The sequence below is a fragment of the Urocampus carinirostris genome, chromosome 7, assembly GCF_059441175.1.
Source record: "Urocampus carinirostris isolate Australia breed hairy pipefish chromosome 7, RoL_Ucar_1.0, whole genome shotgun sequence".
Classification (NCBI taxonomy): domain Eukaryota; kingdom Metazoa; phylum Chordata; class Actinopteri; order Syngnathiformes; family Syngnathidae; genus Urocampus; species Urocampus carinirostris.
Window position 1 is genome coordinate 8,060,006 of NC_142355.1, and position 18,108 is coordinate 8,078,113.

Sequence of the window (18,108 nt, forward strand, 5' to 3'; positions counted from 1 at the left end):
CCTTGTTGCGATCATTGCGAATGCACCGTTCCCGGAGGTACTGCAATACCGGGCCGATGCGTGGAGTGGACAGAGCAAGCTCTTATTCCATCTCCGGAATGCAAAAATCAAAAGGCCAAGCTAAGGCCAAGCTAAGGACCTAGCATCACAATTACCGGATAGTACACAATCCTAGAACCACAGTCGGCATCATGAATGGAAAATGATACCCGTAATTAAAGTATGATGCAGACTTGTAAAGTCCGGGTCCCGTTGAAAGTAATCCAAGGAAACAAAATGTTTATTTCCAAAGTTAAGGGTGGGAAAAATATATATCCACTATTGTCCGCTGCGACAACAGACAGATCTCCTGGGAACTCAGCTTTACCCCACTTCCCATCAGCCCGCGTTTGCCCCGCCCCTTTTTTTTGATTCGCCCGTAGAACACAACAGAATAAATCTCTAAAATAAATACATTACAAAAATATACAGTTGCAAATACATATTATACATGGTTACACATATTTACGAAGAAAGACGGTACACCTAGAGTTTTCAAAGCTTTAATAATAATAATATAACTTTTATCCCAAACCGTGTCTTTGAAAGTACCAACACGCTAGTAGGATCACGCTCGCAATGCATCAAACGTGCGTGTAAAAAAAAAAAACATCCCGTAATTGTGAAATTCACGGTAGATTATCCTCAACTTCTTCCTCATAACTATCGCCATTAAGGGCGTCTTCCTCATTATCGGAACGTACCTTTACTTAGCAGATAATGTATGCATAAACTTAGAGGTTGCAGTCTTTCTTGGCGCACATATTCTACTGGTCTTAATCTTACCTTTTATACTCCAGCGCCGCTGGTGGCCGTTAGAAAAATTACATAAATTGGCCGCTTCACTGAATAAGCCGCAGGGCTGAACATTTGGGAAAAAAGTAGCGGCTTATAGTCCGGAATTTACGGTAAGTGCTTATAAAAGGTTACTCCAGATACAGAGCATTGCTGTAAATGTGTAAATAAAAAGTATGAATTCGTAGAAATATGAAAATCAAGTAACATTTTTTCGAATAAAAGCATTTACTAGGGTTTAAAAAAATGCGTGCAGGGAAGCGTGGTAGAGTTTCGGAAATTCGACCCTGGCTGCCTGTTGCCGAACAATACAGAGGATTACTGGACGTACCACGGCTCTCTCACAACACCTCCTCTCACGGAATCTGTCACCTGGATGGTCATGAAGCAACCCATAGAAGTTAGCCACGATCAGGTAAATGTTCTTTTTGCCCCTAAAGCAGCCATTTTCCACTCTTCTCACTCCAGCCCAGGGGTGTCATACTCATTTTCACGGAGGACCACTCCGCATAATGGCTTTCCCCAAATATCCTGACGTAACTTATAAATGTAGCTAAATGTAAGTGGTATGTGAAATAAAACTAACCACTCCTGTGTGTAAAGTAACTCTATATTTTTTTATTAAATCACAAACATTACAGTTGCATTGAAAAAATCTTACTACACATGTTTAATGTATTCTAAATTAAATACAGTAATACCTTTAGAAACAAGATATCTTCTGAGCAAAGATTTTGCCCGACAGAAAATCCAGGTTACGAGGATTTCCAGACATTACTTCTCGAGACAGGGGCTTTAAAGTCATTTCATAATCTTAATTACTGTATCTTATGATTGCATTAGTGATCAGGAATATGTGTTTTATAGCTATTTAGGTTTGACTTGGAGGCTTTTGGGAAACTGTGTAGGTCAGGGGTAGGGAACCTATGGCTCAGGAGCCATATATGGCTCTTTTCATGAGTACATATGGCTCCGAAATAAAATGCAACTATTGAACATCTCTCCGTGGCGTTCCAAAGTCAAGTGATTTCATCCCGATTTTGGTCCATATAAAGCCGAAGCAATTTAACGCAGAAGTTCAATAAGAAAACATTTAAACTGATAAATAAAAACGCTGGCAAAGGACTTTGATTGGGTGAGCAGTACAGTTGGGCGGATCCCTGCACACAGCGCAAGGCACTTCCTTCTCTCTCTCTCGCTCAGTGCAGTCTACACCGAAAGTGAATATGATGATATGCTTATCGTTTGCAGTCATTTGTGATATTTTGACAAAAGAACTTTGCATGCACATTGTTTTGAAACCGTTATTAAGGACAAATTTCATGGAAAAAAATTGCCTCAACACTCTTAACTGAAGGTGGAAGACAAATTGTAAATGGCATACTGTATTTATATTGATTTGGGACACAGGATTTGGCATTGTTATCATTTCATACATTTGATTACATCATCAAATGACACACAGTGAAATAAAATGTGCTGAAGAAGTAGCTTTTGTCTAGCAAGCGTGTTTGGCAATTTTTTCAATTTTGTCTAAAAAATATGAGATGTGGCTCTTTCAATTTATTTTTTAAACATTTTTTGCTTTTATGGCTCTTTGGGTCCAAAAGGTTCCTGGCCCCTGGTGTAGGTAATTGGTTTTCCGTTATTACGTACCGGGAACATTTGCTCGAGATGCAAGCAATTCTAGATAAGAGGGAATGAATTTGTGTTGTATTTAGAGGCATCGCTGTATGATAAAATAAAGTATTCTAAATAATTTTAAGATAATTTTTTTTCTCAATTCCACTCACTGGCATCAATATGAAATACTGGCGTCTGTTGGTGCTGAGCTATCTCTTCGCGGACATCTCAGTCAAAAGGCATTTATAAATATAGTTTTTCGTCAAAGCACTCTTGACCTGTTTATTTTTTGATGATTAGACATTTTAGGCTCTCCCGAGCCGCATAAAATGGGGGCCAGGAGTTTGACACACGTCTGCTTATTGCTGACAGACTGAGGAGATCATTTCTTCCTCATGCCATGAGGCTCTTTAACTCCACCCGGGGGAGTAAAAGCCCACATTAAACCACACCCCCACATTGCATATTACCCTATTTTTATTATAGTGTGTATTTTATGCAGCACTATTTAAATACTCTATATCAACACATTACATTGGGTATTTATGTATTATATTCCTTTTACTTTATTATTGTTTTATTTTCATCACAAGGATACTGCTGGAAGTGTGAATTTCTATACAGGGATGAATAAAGTATCTATCTATCTATCTATCTATCTATCTATCTATCTATCTATCTATCTATCTATCTATCTATCTATCTATCTATCTATCTATCTATCTATCTATCTATCTATCTATCTATCTATCTATCTATCTATCTATCTATCTATCTATCTATCTATCTATCTATCTATCTATCTATCTATCTATCTATCTATCTATCTATCTATCTATCTATCTACTTATCCCTATCTAGCTATCTATCTAAAGCCTGGTGCCTCGAACAAAGACACTGTACTTGTATTTATTTCTCTCTCTCTCTCTCTCTCTCTCTCTCTCTCTCTCTCTCTCTCTCTCTCTCTCTCTCTCTCTATCTATCTATCTATCTATCTATCTATCTATCTATCTACTTATCCCTATCTAGCTATCTATCTAAAGCCTGGTGCCTCGAACAAAGACACTGTACTTGTATTTATTTCTCTCTCTCTCTCTCTCTCTCTCTCTCTCTCTCTCTCTCTCTCTCTCTCTCTCTCTCTCTCTCTCTCTCTCTATCTATCTATCTATCTATCTATCTATCTATCTATCTATCTATCTATCTATCTATCTATCTATCTATCTTTTATTTTGACTAGAAATTTTCCTTTCAAACCGCAATAGAAAACAATAATATCGTATTCAAGACGTCAGCGTCACTAGAGCTGTTTGAACATCCCAATAATGAGTGTTTAATGAATTTATGAGGGTCCCCACACGCGTATTTGAGATCAAAAGAACACCAAACACATAGATTCTTGTTGTAGTACTATAATTGACCTGTAAGTGACAGTACAGCTCCACAGTGCATGCACGCACCAGAGAACTTGATCTAGATGAGACATCCCAAGTGGAAATAGAAGAGGCTCAAGCAATTGTTCATGTGATAGCCTCATTGTGGTTGCAAACTCACCTGATTGTGGAGAAATGTGATATATTGCTTCTCTATTTGTGTCCAAAAACACGTCAACTTTTCTCACTTATTTCACTTCATATCACAATAATTGTAGAAAGGGTTGGAGTTTTAAAAAAGTAAACACATTTGGTCATATCTTTGATCATACATTTTCATTTTGTAAATGTATTTCCCCTCAAATAAGATGAAATGTACTGTTCCTGGTTCTCAGTTCCTGGATCTTTTAACTGCTTGGGTCGTTGGGGCACCAAGTCAAGTCAAGTCATTTTTATTTGTATAGCCCTTAATCACAAAGAGTCTCAAAGGGCTGCACAGGTTATTGCAAACCACAGACTATGAATACACCATCCCCTGATCTAAAACCTACATGAGGGCAAGGAAAAACTCAAAAACCTCAACATGAGGGAAATGAAGAAACCTTGAGAAGAGACCGCACATGTGGTAATTCCCCTTCCAGGATGACCAGGCTGCAATGGATGTTGCAATAACAGATAATACACAGACACTGCCAACAAAAAAATATTGGTTATTCATATTCTATAGAAGAAAGCAAAAAAGACAAGAGAACAGTAATAAATAGAAAATTAGCTGAAGAGCTGCTAGCCGCTGCGTCCTTGCGCGCCGCCATGTTGCTCGTCGTCCAGAAAAAGATCATAGATGGTAACATCTATAATAAGCGCAAGTGGCAACATCGAACTCGGTGATTGAAGTCAACAACAACAAAATAAACTTTTTTTTTTTTCATCAGTGCTACACATATATTGTGTGAACCACTTTAAGGCTTTTGTTTGGGACTTGTGGTATGTTTTGCTAGTAGTGTACAGCCTGGCCGCGCCCATCCGCATACCTGTCAACCTCCAGGGCTCCATGACCTTAAAAACTGTCGTATTTTCCCTTACAAAATACAAAATAATCTTACACCATATTTTTTTTAAACATGTTTATTTATGTAGTTTAACATGTTATATCAGGGGTGTCAAACTTATTTTAACTCGGGAGCCACACGATAGAACAAACATCCTGTCGGGGGCCGAACTAGTAGATTAAAGAGAAAGAAATAAGAAAGAGGGAGGGAAAAGGAGAGAGGGCGGGACAAAGAAAGAAAAAGAGAGCGAGGGAGAAAGCGTGAGAAACAAAAGAGATAAAAAGTCATGAGAGAGGGGGAAAAGAAAGGGAGAGGAAGAAAGAAATCCAAAGAGAAATAGAAAGACAGAGGGAGAGAAAAGAGAGAAGTAAGTGCAAAGGGTAGGAAGAGAGAAAGAGAAACGAGAGAAAATGAAAAAAAGGAAGTTAGAGCAAAAGAAGTTAAAAAGACAGAGAGAGAAAGAAGTAAAGAGCAACAAAGGAGAGAGAGAGAGAGAGAGAGAGAGAGAGAGAGAGAGAGAGAGAGAGAGAGAGAGAGAGAGAGAGAGAGAGAGAGAGAGAGAGAGAGAGAGAGAGAGAGAGAGAGAGAGAGAGAGAGAGAGAGAGAGAGAGAGAGAGAGAGAGAGAGAGAGAGAGAGAGAGATACGTACAAGTACAGTGTCTTTGTTCGAGGCACCGGGCTTTGGCAACATCAAGTTGACATATTTCAACCTGCGACTTGTTTTTCTCTTGCGCTTCTCTGAGTGTTGTCTCGCGGGCCGGATTCAATCCCTTAGCGGGCCTGATCTGGCCCACGGGCCGCTTGTTTGACACCTGTGTGTTATATTGTACATGTGTTTCGTTATATCATATATTTTGTTAATTAACATTTTGTTGTGAGATACTGATTTGCTCGATATGGATGAGGTTTATTATAAAATAAAGTTAAAAAAAGAAGTAGCTTGGACATTCACAGTAGAAGGAAAAAATGTATGCAAATATAATTAAGTAGAATAAGAGATTTAATTCTCCAAATTATGAAAACATTTTCTGCATTAAATTATTGTTGGTAATATACTGATTAAAGGGATCACCACAAACCTGTCTTTTTTCATTTTCTCATTTTATACTTCCTTTTTTTCTTAACTTTATACAACATCATAATTCGTAATATAATGCATCAAAGCAAGTGAGCCGTTTGAGAGCCGGCTCTCTTTAATGAGTTGAGCCGAAAAAGCCAGTTCTCTAAAAAGAGACGGACTTCCTTTCACTACACAACTCGAACTCTTTTGACTTGATTGATTGGCCGTTTAGTGATAGTCGGTGTATGGTACCCATCATTGACAAATTTCCGTATAGATTTTCTCGTACGTCGTACAGGTCTTAAAATGCATAATAAACGTACTTTGTACGGCAAAAACGTACAGGTTGACAGGTATGCCATCCCTTTACAGGCTGTTTTTTGGGGGTTTACTCCCCCACATAGGACAAATACTACTGGTTTCCACGGTTACCAGAAGAAGGAGAAGCCTCCTGACTCAGATACAGCACCCATCATCATTTGGTATTGGAGTAATCCAAAAATAATTGAAAGTAATCCAGTTAAAGTAACCCTACCCAACCCTGCCCGCAAGCTAAAGTGTGTTTGACACCCCGACTCGGGAAAGTGTCTCCATTGACATGACTTTAGACTATTCTTGTTTATATTTAGGTTAGCTATCAGTGCAAATCAGTCGGTTTTTCTCGCATGTGTTTTTGAGTGTGCGAGACCTCGTCAAGGCCATCGACAAAGTCAAGGTCTTCCTGTGCTGAGAAGAGCCTGTATCTTGCACCTTTTGTTATGTCTTTGTTTTTTTTGTCAGCCCGTCGATTAGAAGAGAGCAATGTTTTTATCTGAGTTTTTTGTGCGCAAAACTCAATTTGGTCCAAGCTCAACCTAGCTCCGGCGGCGTTTGAGATTCCTGGTCTAAGCCCAGCAAAGTCCATCGAAAATTGAAATCTACTTGTTAAATTAAACGGTCTTACCATATCTGGGTTGGTTTGTGCGCTTCGCGAATTCATAATGGGTCGTATTTATCACGGTTTTCGGATCAAACTCATTTTAATTGGGGGGCCACACGATAGAACAATCATTCTGTCGGGGGCCAGACTAGTAGATTAAAGAGAAAGAAAAAGAGAGATAAATAAGAGAAAGAGGGAGGGAAAAGGAGAGATGGCGGGACAAAGAGAGCGAGAGAGGGAGAGAGCGTGAGAAACAAAAGAGATATAAAGAGAAGTCGTGAGCGAGGGGGAAAGAAAGGAAGCGAAAGAAAGAAATCCAAAGAGAAATAGAAAGACAGAAGGAGAGAAAAGAAAAGAAAGCGCGAAGGGTAGGAAGAGAGAAAGAGAGAAAAGGAAAAAAGGAAGTTAGAGCAAAATAAGTAAAGAAGACAGAGAGAAAGAGACAAAGAGCAACAATGAGAAAGAAAAAGAGAGGGAGAGAGCGTGAGAAACAAGAGATAAAAAGTCGTGAGAGAGGGGGGAAAAGAAAGGGAGAGGAAGAAAGAAACACAAAGAGAAATAGAAAGACAGAAGGAGAGAAAAAAGAAAAGAAAGCGCAAAGGGTAGGAAGAGAGAAAGAGAAAAGAGAGAAAAGGAAAAAAGGAAGTTAGAGCAAAATAAGTAAAGAAGACAGAGAGAAAGAGACAAAGAGCAACAATGGAAAAGAAAAAAAGAAGGAGAAAGCGTGAGAAACAAGAGATAAAAAGTCATGAGAGAGGGGGAAAAGAAAGGGAGAGGAAGAAAGAAATCCAAAGAGAAATAGAAAGACAAAAGGAGAGAAAACAGAAAAGAAAGCACAAAGGGTAGGAAGAGAGAAAGAGAAAAGAGAGAAAAGGAAAAAGGAAGTTAGAGCAAAATAAGTAAAGAAGACAGAGAGAAAGAGACAAAGAGCAACAATGGAAAAGAAAAAAAGAAGGAGAAAGCGTGAGAAACAAGAGATAAAAAGTCATGAGAGAGGGGGAAAAGAAAGGGAGAGGAAGAAAGAAACACAAAGAGAAATAGAAAGACAGAAGGAGAGAAAAAAGAAAAGAAAGCGCAAAGGGTAGGAAGAGAGAAAGAGAAAAGAGAGAAAAGGAAAAAAGGAAGTTAGAGCAAAATAAGTAAAGAAGACAGAGAGAAAGAGACAAAGAGCAACAATGGAAAAGAAAAAAAGAAGGAGAAAGCGTGAGAAACAAGAGATAAAAAGTCATGAGAGAGGGGAAAAAGAAAGGGAGAGGAAGAAAGAAATCCAAAGAGAAATAGAAAGACAAAAGGAGAGAAAACAGAAAAGAAAGCACAAAGGGTAGGAAGAGAGAAAGAGAAAAGAGAGAAAAGGAAAAAAGGAAGTTAGAGCAAAATAAGTAAAGAAGACAGAGAGAAAGAGACAAAGAGCAACAATGGGAAAGAAAAAGAGAGGGAGAGAGTGTGAGAAACAAGAGATAAAAAGTCTAAGAGAGGGGGAAAAGAAAGGGAGAGGAAGAAAGAAACACAAAGAGAAATAGAAAGACAGAAGGAGAGAAAAAAGAAAAGAAAGCGCAAAGGGTAGGAAGAGAGAAAGAGAAAAGAGAGAAAAGGAAAAAAGGAAGTTAGAGCAAAATAAGTAAAGAAGACAGAGAGAAAGAGACAAAGAGCAACAATGGAAAAGAAAAAAAGAAGGAGAAAGCGTGAGAAACAAGAGATAAAAAGTCATGAGAGAGGGGGGAAAAGAAAGGGAGAGGAAGAAAGAAACACAAAGAGAAATAGAAAGACAGAAGGAGAGAAAAAAGAAAAGAAAGCGCAAAGGGTAGGAAGAGAGAAAGAGAAAAGAGAGAAAAGGAAAAAAGGAAGTTAGAGCAAAATAAGTAAAGAAGACAAAAGAAAGAGACAAAGAGCAACAATGGAAAAGAAAAAAAGAAGGAGAAAGCGTGAGAAACAAGAGATAAAAAGTCATGAGAGAGGGGGAAAAGAAAGGGAGAGGAAGAAAGAAACACAAAGAGAAATAGAAAGACAGAAGGAGAGAAAAAAGAAAAGAAAGCGCGAAGGGTAGGAAGAGAGAAAGAGAGAAAAGGAAAAAAGGAAGTTAGAGCAAAATAAGTAAAGAAGGCAGAGAGAAAGAGACAAAGAGCAACAATGGAAAAGAAAAAGAGCGTGAGAAACAAGAGATAAAAAGTCGTGAGAGAGGGGGAAAAGAAAGGGAGAGGAAGAAAGAAATCCAAAGAGAAATAGAAAGACAAAAGGAGAGAAAACAGAAAAGAAAGCACAAAGGGTAGGAAGAGAGAAAGAGAAAAGAGAGAAAAGGAAGTTGGACCAAAAGAAGTTAAAAAGACAGAGAAAGAGACAAAGAGCAACAATGGAAAAGAAAAAAAGAAGGAGAAAGCGTGAGAAACAAGAGATAAAAAGTCATGAGAGAGGGGGAAAAGAAAGGGAGAGGAAGAAAGAAACACAAAGAGAAATAGAAAGACAGAAGGAGAGAAAAAAGAAAAGAAAGCGCAAAGGGTAGGAAGAGAGAAAGAGAAAAGAGAGAAAAGGAAAAAAGGAAGTTAGAGCAAAATAAGTAAAGAAGACAGAGAGAAAGAGACAAAGAGCAACAATGGAAAAGAAAAAAAGAAGGAGAAAGCGTGAGAAACAAGAGATAAAAAGTCATGAGAGAGGGGGGAAAAGAAAGGGAGAGGAAGAAAGAAACACAAAGAGAAATAGAAAGACAGAAGGAGAGAAAAAAGAAAAGAAAGCGCAAAGGGTAGGAAGAGAGAAAGAGAAAAGAGAGAAAAGGAAAAAAGGAAGTTAGAGCAAAATAAGTAAAGAAGACAAAAGAAAGAGACAAAGAGCAACAATGGAAAAGAAAAAAAGAAGGAGAAAGCGTGAGAAACAAGAGATAAAAAGTCATGAGAGAGGGGGAAAAGAAAGGGAGAGGAAGAAAGAAACACAAAGAGAAATAGAAAGACAGAAGGAGAGAAAAAAGAAAAGAAAGCGCGAAGGGTAGGAAGAGAGAAAGAGAGAAAAGGAAAAAAGGAAGTTAGAGCAAAATAAGTAAAGAAGGCAGAGAGAAAGAGACAAAGAGCAACAATGGAAAAGAAAAAGAGCGTGAGAAACAAGAGATAAAAAGTCGTGAGAGAGGGGGAAAAGAAAGGGAGAGGAAGAAAGAAATCCAAAGAGAAATAGAAAGACAAAAGGAGAGAAAACAGAAAAGAAAGCACAAAGGGTAGGAAGAGAGAAAGAGAAAAGAGAGAAAAGGAAAAAGGAAGTTAGAGCAAAATAAGTAAAGAAGACAGAGAGAAAGAGACAAAGAGCAACAATGGAAAAGAAAAAAAGAAGGAGAAAGCGTGAGAAACAAGAGATAAAAAGTCATGAGAGAGGGGGGAAAAGAAAGGGAGAGGAAGAAAGAAACACAAAGAGAAATAGAAAGACAGAAGGAGAGAAAAAAGAAAAGAAAGCGCAAAGGGTAGGAAGAGAGAAAGAGAAAAGAGAGAAAAGGAAAAAAGGAAGTTAGAGCAAAATAAGTAAAGAAGACAGAGAGAAAGAGACAAAGAGCAACAATGGAAAAGAAAAAGAGCGTGAGAAACAAGAGATAAAAAGTCGTGAGAGAGGGGGAAAAGAAAGGGAGAGGAAGAAAGAAACACAAAGAGAAATAGAAAGACAGAAGGAGAGAAAAAAGAAAAGAAAGCGCAAAGGGTAGGAAGAGAGAAAGAGAAAAGAGAGAAAAGGAAAATTTGTTGTTGTTGTTTTGTTTTGGCCGGGGGTTAAGTATTATGAGAAATAATGATAGCTATTAAAATGGGAGACTTCTAACTAGTCATGCACATGTACTGCCCTTGTTTTAGAAAAGTGATCGCGCCTGCTCTTATGACATTTCCTCCTTTCTTTCCTCTCCAAGCTGGCTGTCTTCCGCAGTCTTCTCTTCACGTCAGCTGAGGAGGAAGTCCAGAAGAGCATGGTCAACAACTTCCGGGTGCAGCAACCGTTGCGGGGTCGCACTGTGCGATCTTCCTTCAGTCCTTTCTTAAAGGAGTCGCCGTCAGACCAAGACCAGCACACACACTGAGGCCGCATGTTACTTCCGATTCATCAACAATATAAGCAGGGTTGAGTAGGGTTACTTTAACTGGATTACTTTCAATTACTTTTGGATTACTCCAATACCAAATATGCTAATAAAAGACAAAAGAAACTAAATATGAATAAAATGACTCAATTTTGTGCAGGCTTGGGGAGTAACGGAATACATGGAACGGCAAAAATGATGTTGGCAAGCTGTTTGGACTTATTTTCATTTTGTTTCTGTTAGATTTTATGTTAGTTTTGCCGGAGATCAAAGAGATCAAAGCCAGGAGAGAAAGCGTACCACGTGTTGTGAGTCATCATTTTATTTATATTTAGTTTCTTTTGTCTTTTATTAGGATATTTATGGAGCGGCAGTAGCTCAGGAGATAGAGCGCTCGTCTTGGGATCAAGGGATCCCAGTTCGAATCCCGGCTCGTCAGTGTTACATGTCGAAGTGTCCTTGGGTAAGACACTGAACCCCTAATACCCCCAATAAGCAGGTTAGCGCCTTACATGTTTGCAAGGCCGCTATTGGGAAATGTGGAGCACATTGTAAAGCGCTTTGGGAAGTCATTGACTTGAAAAGCGCTATATAAATGCAGATCATTTCATTTCATTTCATATTTGGTATTGGAATAATCGAAAAGTAATTGAAAGTAATCCAGTTAAAGTAACCCTACCCAACCCTGAATATGAGTGTAGTCCGGATTTCCTCAAAACTTTATTTTCTTTTGGTAGGGGAGAATGTAAGCTATGGAGGAACGATCCTGCCATATGTGGAAAGAAATGTGTTGAGGAATAAATAGCTACAAATATATACCATCGGAAACATTGAATAAATAAGTCACGTAATGCCTAAATGTATGACATAAATGCAATATATTTATTTTTGCATTTTGTCATTTATTTATTCCATTATTTTGTCGCATATTTTGTCGTGTATATCGAAACATCCATCCATCCATCATTTTTTTGCGCCGCTTAGCCTCACCAGGGTTGCAGGGGTGCTGGAGCCCACCCCAGTTGACTTCATACAGGGGACACCCTGAACTGGTTGCCGGCCAGTCCCAGGGCTATTTTGTAACAAAATGTTATTCATATGAGGGGGCGGTGCAAACTGGCTGAGCCTTTCACCTATTGGTTGATAGAGGAGTGCACCAATCATTCATCGCTGATCAAAAGGTGAAAAGCTTGGCTAGTTTGACCCACCCTCTCATTTGAGAACAATTTTGGGACAAAATACACTACTACAAAGTAAAATACACAACAACTGAAGAGAGGAAATGAATTAAATACACGACAAAATAAGGGCAGCACGGCGGCGCAGTGGTTAGCGGCACAGTTCTAAGGTCTTGGGAACCTCCTGTGTGGGTTCAAATCCAGCTACCGGACTTACTGTGCGGAGTTTGTATGTTCTCCCCGTGCTTGCGAGGGTTTCCTCCGGGCACTCCGCTTTCTTCCCATATTCCAAAGACATGCATTTCAGGTAAATTGGCCGGTCCAAATTGTCCCTAGGTGTGAATGAGCGAGTTGTCTGTCCCTGTGTGCCCTGCGATTGGCTGGCAACCAGTTCAGGGTGTCCACTGTCCGATGATTGCTGGGATGGGCTCCAGCACCCCGGCGACCCTATTGAGGATAAGCGGTGCGGCTAAGGAGATGAGATGAATGAGAGACGACAAAATAAATACCAAAATTCACGACAAAATACACAACAAAACAACAATACGTGCAACATAAATACTGAAATACATACCAAAATACTCGACATACTGCACGAAAAAAAACAACAACCAAAAATACACGACAAACAACTAAATAAATACTGAAATAAATGACAAAACTCTTAAACGACTAGATAAATGACTAAATAAATGATAGAATACACGACAAAATACACGGCAAAATAACCAATTCAGTACAAAATAACTACTGAAATAATGACAAAATACACGACAAAATACTTATCATTTACGACAAAATAAAACTCAAATAAATAAAGGACAACACTAATGACAAAACATTCGACAAGTGAAATGACAAAATGCACGACAAAATAAATACAGAAACAAATTACAAAATACGCAAAAAAATTACTCAACAAATTAAATACTGGAACATAACAAAATGCATAAGTTAATGAAAAAAATGCATTCGTGTCATATATATTTACACAGTGGAACCTCGGTTCTCGACCATAATCCGTTCCAGAACCCTGTTCGAAAACCGATTTGTTCGATCACTGAAATCATTTTTCCCATTAAAAATAATGTAAATCGTTTTAATCCGTTCCAACACCCTGAATGTTCACCTTGAATGTTTAACGTAAACATAAAGCTAACCCAGGCTAATCGTACGTTCGCGTAATCGTAATCTTCCGTACGAAAGATTACGCTAACATGAACGTGTAAAAATAAAAAAATTAGGTCGTTTACACGTCATTTAGCACCCGGGTCTCCACAACAAGTGGTGAGTGGTTCATTGGAAAGGGGGCTGCGTTCCAACGCCCTGAATGTTGGGCTCCATCCCAACACCCTGAATGTTTACCTTGAATGTTTAACGTGAACATAAAGCTAACCCAGGCTAATCGTACGTTCGCGTTATTGTAATCTTCCGTACGAAAGATTACGCTAACATGAACGTGTAAAAATATATATATTTGTGTTTTACCTGAATTATCTATGTGTTTATTCATGTATAAGGCATATATTCATAGGTATTTAATTATACATTTCTTTTTAAACGTGGCAGGATTGGTCCTCCTTCGTAAGGAAGATCTTTGATAGCTTTTAAACCGGAAATTCATTTTGCCTGTTGTTTTTTCAGGCAACTGACTGGTTACAGATCAAACTAGAAAATTTACATATTTGCATTCAGATTAATTATATTTATTTTAAATCAATACAGTTGCCCCTCTACATTCGCGCGTTGTTCCGGGATCGAGTTCCTATCTCGAATATCTCAGATTTTCCTCATAAGATGATCAAATTATCAGTTTCTGGCCTCCCAAAAGCATCCAAGTTAACTAACCCTAGAGAGCTTCCTGATCACTAGAATCACCTTCAAATGTACCGTATTTTTCGCACTATAGGGCGCACTGGGTTATAGGGCGCACCCCCAAAAAATAGTTTTTGGTCCTATATCTTCCATACATAAGGCGTACCGGATTATAAGGCGCTACAATGGGAACGTCCACAAAACATTCAGATAGTTCAGTCCAACTGATTACCCCCATAACATTCCCAAAGCTTGCAAAGAAGCAAATACGTGTCGTAGACACGTGCGGATGCGGTGTCCGTACGATGTCACTCAAATGCATCCTTCCAAATATCATTCGGAAGGTTAAAGTCTTGGGATTCAAGAAATGCCAACCATTCCTTAGTTCCTATTTTCTTTTTCGCTCGCAACTTTACTGTGCATATGACAATAAACATTTGGAATTGAGTTTAATTTAAAAAAAAGACCCATCACAGAAACATCGATATCACTCTGAAACAAGATACTGGGAAAATATATAGCCGGAGTAGCTCACCAAAGTCGTTGCGTTCAATAATAATGTGCAACCATGGTCCTCTTATATCCGTGAGTGTAGTAAATCCAGGAGAGTCAAATATTTACAAATACAGTACAGAAAAGTAAAATAATGTTTTCTCTATGCCGTCAACCCAACATGCTATTCACATTCATCTTTTTCGGCCAATTGCAGGCTTTGTTTTGCCCCTTTAGCCTATGCCAGCCTGTAAATGATAAAAAAGGATCCGCCCTCTTTACCTCAGAATAACTTTAGCCAATAGTAATCGATTCAAATGATGATTGACACATCTTTTTCGGCCAATTGCAGGCTTTGTTTTGCCCCTTTAGCCTATGCGAGCCTGTAAATGATAAAAAGGATCCGCCCCTTTACCTCCGAATAACTTTAGCCAATAGTGATCGATTCAAATGATGATTGGCACATTGGTTAGCCAATGAAACGCCGGTATATAAATCCCAGCATACACCGCGGACGACTTCGCGTTCGGGGGAAAATCTAGTCGGCTGCTGCTTTCATTAGTTGCAAGACTTTGCAACTTAATATTGATCCATATATAAGGCGCACTGTATTATAAGGCGCATGGTCAGCTTTTGAAAAAAATTAAAGACTTTTAGGTGCGCCTAATAGTGCGGAAAATACGGTAATTGAACATTAAAATACAGTGGTAATATAAATACGATGATAATAACGAAAAAAATGTAGATTTATTCTGAGCATCTACCGTAGAATAAGCCAGCCATTAATAACTGAGGTGTATGCGTAGTGGTGGATAGATGAGGGAGCACAATTAAGGAAAAACGTGCACGGGATCAGGTTGTATGGTGGGAAACACAAATGCTAACTGGGACGGCCTCAAGCACTCTGCCTTCTAGTGGTCATGCCTGGGAATTCTCGTAACTTGGATTTCCTCTCGTATCGCGGGCAAGATTTTTTCTCGTAAGACATCTCGAATTTCTCGTAGTTAAGGTATCTCGTATGTAGAGGGCCTACTGTACTTTATGAAGAGTTTATGGTAAACATTAGAGCGACTGGTGTAGACTCAACAGCGCCGTGTGCTGGCCACAATTGGCATTAGAGGTCACGCCAATTTTATTTAGACATTGTCTGTTACCATCGGTAAAGGTTGCTTTGGATTTTAATGAGAGTCTTGATTTGGTACAAGCATCCCATGAAAGAAAGTGGAATTTGAAAACAACTCAGCACTTATGTTTATTTTTTTTCCTAAAAATCCTAAAGTTAATCTTGTACAGTGCCTTAATTTCTGTTAAACAGACTTTTTTTTTGTTGAAATGCTGGACAAATTAGGTTTTCATGCAAAAGATGGAATCACCCCTGTGCTCGAAAATGATTTTCTTTCCTTGTTCACAAGAGCATTGTTTACATTTTCCCCCTGATTTGTTTAGATCGTTTGCTCTTCCAAGGCCTGCTCAAGTGTGGTTTAAAGCAGTGGTCGGCAACCTTTTCTATACCATGGATAATATCTTCCCAGTTAGCACACATCCCCATGGTGCAGAGGTTCAGGGTTCAAGTCCAGCTGCCGCAACCTCCCCGTTGGAGTTTGCATGGTCTCCCCGTGCCTGCATGGGTTTCCTCCAGGCACTCCGGTTTCCTCCCACATTCCCAAAAACATGCGTTTCAGGTCAATTGGTCTGTCCGATTTATCCCTAGGTGTGAATGAGCGAGTCATTGAGTTGTCTGTCTCTGTGTGCCCTGCGATTGGCTGGCAACCAGTTCAGGGTGTCCCCTGCCCAATGCCCGCGGCCCTACTGAGGATAAGCGGTGGAGATAATGGATGGATGGGTGGATAATACGAACGATAACGATACCTGCCAGCTGCTTCCACAGGCCAGGAAGGCCCGATAAGACTCTTTCTTCAGCTTGACGGCATCCCTCTCCGCCGTTGACCACCAACGGACAGCTCGGTGTCCTTAGGGGTATGGCGCCCGCCCCGAGACTGGGAGGTTGTCGTTCAAGCCTCGGCCGAGTTATACCTAAGACTTAAACATTGGTACTCATTGCCTCCCTGCTTGGCGCCCGGCATTTAGGGGTTGGAATTGGGGGGTTTGGTCACCTAATGACTCCTAACACCTCAGTTGGGTTGAGCGAGGGGGCTGGGAATCCCCTCCTCTGTATCAATCTCCCAGAAAGAGTCAGGAATGTGTTCTTGACTCTAGCCACCTCCCACTAAGGGGATATGGCTCCGGTATATATCTAAAAAACCAACCCCACAAAAAAAGTTTTGTGGTCTCTGTGTGATGGTCTTTTTTTGTAACTGGGAGATGGAATAGGAGCTTGCTCTGTCCACTCCACGCATCGGCCCGGTATTGCAGTACCTCCTGGAACGGTGCATTCGCACTGATCGCTTCTTGGCCTTTTGGCTATGATCTTGGCCTAGCCTCTTGGCTAGGAGCAAGTGTCTGGGCCTGTTGGCTTTGAAGTGTATCATGATTTGATAACGGATAATGGATAATGAAAAATGGACAATAAACTTGTAAAAAATCCCCCCAATGTGTCCTCCAAATCCATTCCCAAATACTTTTCATAGCGGCAAGTGTGTTTACAATGGTTCTAGCGTGACATAGTGGCTATGAGTGCAAACGTTGGTTTACATTCATCCTTCCTTCTATCTTCGGCGGACGGGAATCTTGACAGTTGCAACGTCTGACAGGCAACTGCACCCGCTGTGAAAACCACACTGATTTTAATTCAAACGCAGGACCTCAAAGCCCCAGTTCGAGCTCACTCTGAAACGTGGCTAGATTAGTAAACCAATACTATGTAAAGCATAATGGAACTCATTTTCCTTTTCGTGCAGCCTGGTAACAAACTAACCACAGCCCGGTAGTGTTCCACGGCCTATTGGTTTCCGACCACTGATTTAAACAAAGCCCCTGCTTCATTTTCTAGCTGTTCGATTGTTCTTTGGTGTATTTTCACAATCTTGCCAACTCTTAAACAGCCTTCATCCAGGGGTTGATCTACATCAATCATATCTGAACATTGCATATGCCTTTAATGAGCAGTCTTACTATGCGCCATTTGGAAAGGGCTTTTGTGAGAGTACAAAGATAAAAATAGAGTGAGAATATGAAATGCAGAAGGGGAGGGGGACTCATAGAAGACTCGGGACAAGATGACCGAAGCGTGACAGCATAGAAAACTGTTCCTTAGAATGAATGATTCAACTTGAAAAGTGGAACTGATTGTAATCATAAGTGACCAGTTTCTTTGGAGAAAAGCCGAGCATTCATTGTCAACATAAAAGACAGTGTCCCCCTCCTTCCCTCCATTTTTTTGGACTGGACTTGAGATCATGCACAATTCCAAGTGATCAAAACAGCTTCTGAAGGCAGCATGCTCTCTACTTGGAGCAGGTTGTGGATTTTTGGGTGGCGGTGCTTAATACTGCTAGCCATATTTATGCAATGTAACCAGGGTTGGGTACTTTAACTTGATTACTTTCAATTACTTTTGGATTACTCCAATACCAGATATGCTAATAAAAGACAAAAGAAACTAAATATGAATAAAGTTACTAAATTTTGTGCAGGCTTGGGGAGTAACGGAATACATGGAACGGCAAAAATGATGTCGGCAAGCTGTTTGGATTTATTTTCATTTGGTTTCTGTCGCATTTTATGTTCGTTTTGCCGGAGATCAAAGCCAGGAGAGAAAGCTTACCGCGTGTT

General features: G+C 39.6%; 1 protein-coding gene and 2 pseudogenes across 2 annotated transcripts in view; 2 read left to right on the forward strand and 1 right to left on the reverse strand.

The window, feature by feature from the left end:
• Window positions 1-11,118, forward strand: part of ca5a (carbonic anhydrase 5a) — a 38,689-nt gene extending 27,571 nt beyond the window's left edge. The window contains exons 6-7 of one of the 2 annotated variants that reach the window (XM_088339652.1): window positions 1,091-1,249; window positions 10,724-11,113. In XM_088339652.1, coding sequence (XP_088195778.1) covers window positions 1,091-1,249; window positions 10,724-10,891 — 327 coding nt within the window. In that variant the 3' untranslated portion in view covers window positions 10,892-11,113. Of the gene's footprint in view, window positions 1-1,090; window positions 1,250-10,723 lie in introns of both variants that reach the window. The other variant, XM_088339653.1, reaches the window with a different exon arrangement.
• On the reverse strand, window positions 16-135 carry LOC148362233 (U2 spliceosomal RNA; annotated as a pseudogene).
• A 5,564-nt stretch (window positions 11,119-16,682) lies between the features above and the next one.
• Window positions 16,683-16,767, forward strand: LOC148362234 (U2 spliceosomal RNA; annotated as a pseudogene).
• Window positions 16,768-18,108: the final 1,341 nt, after the last annotated feature.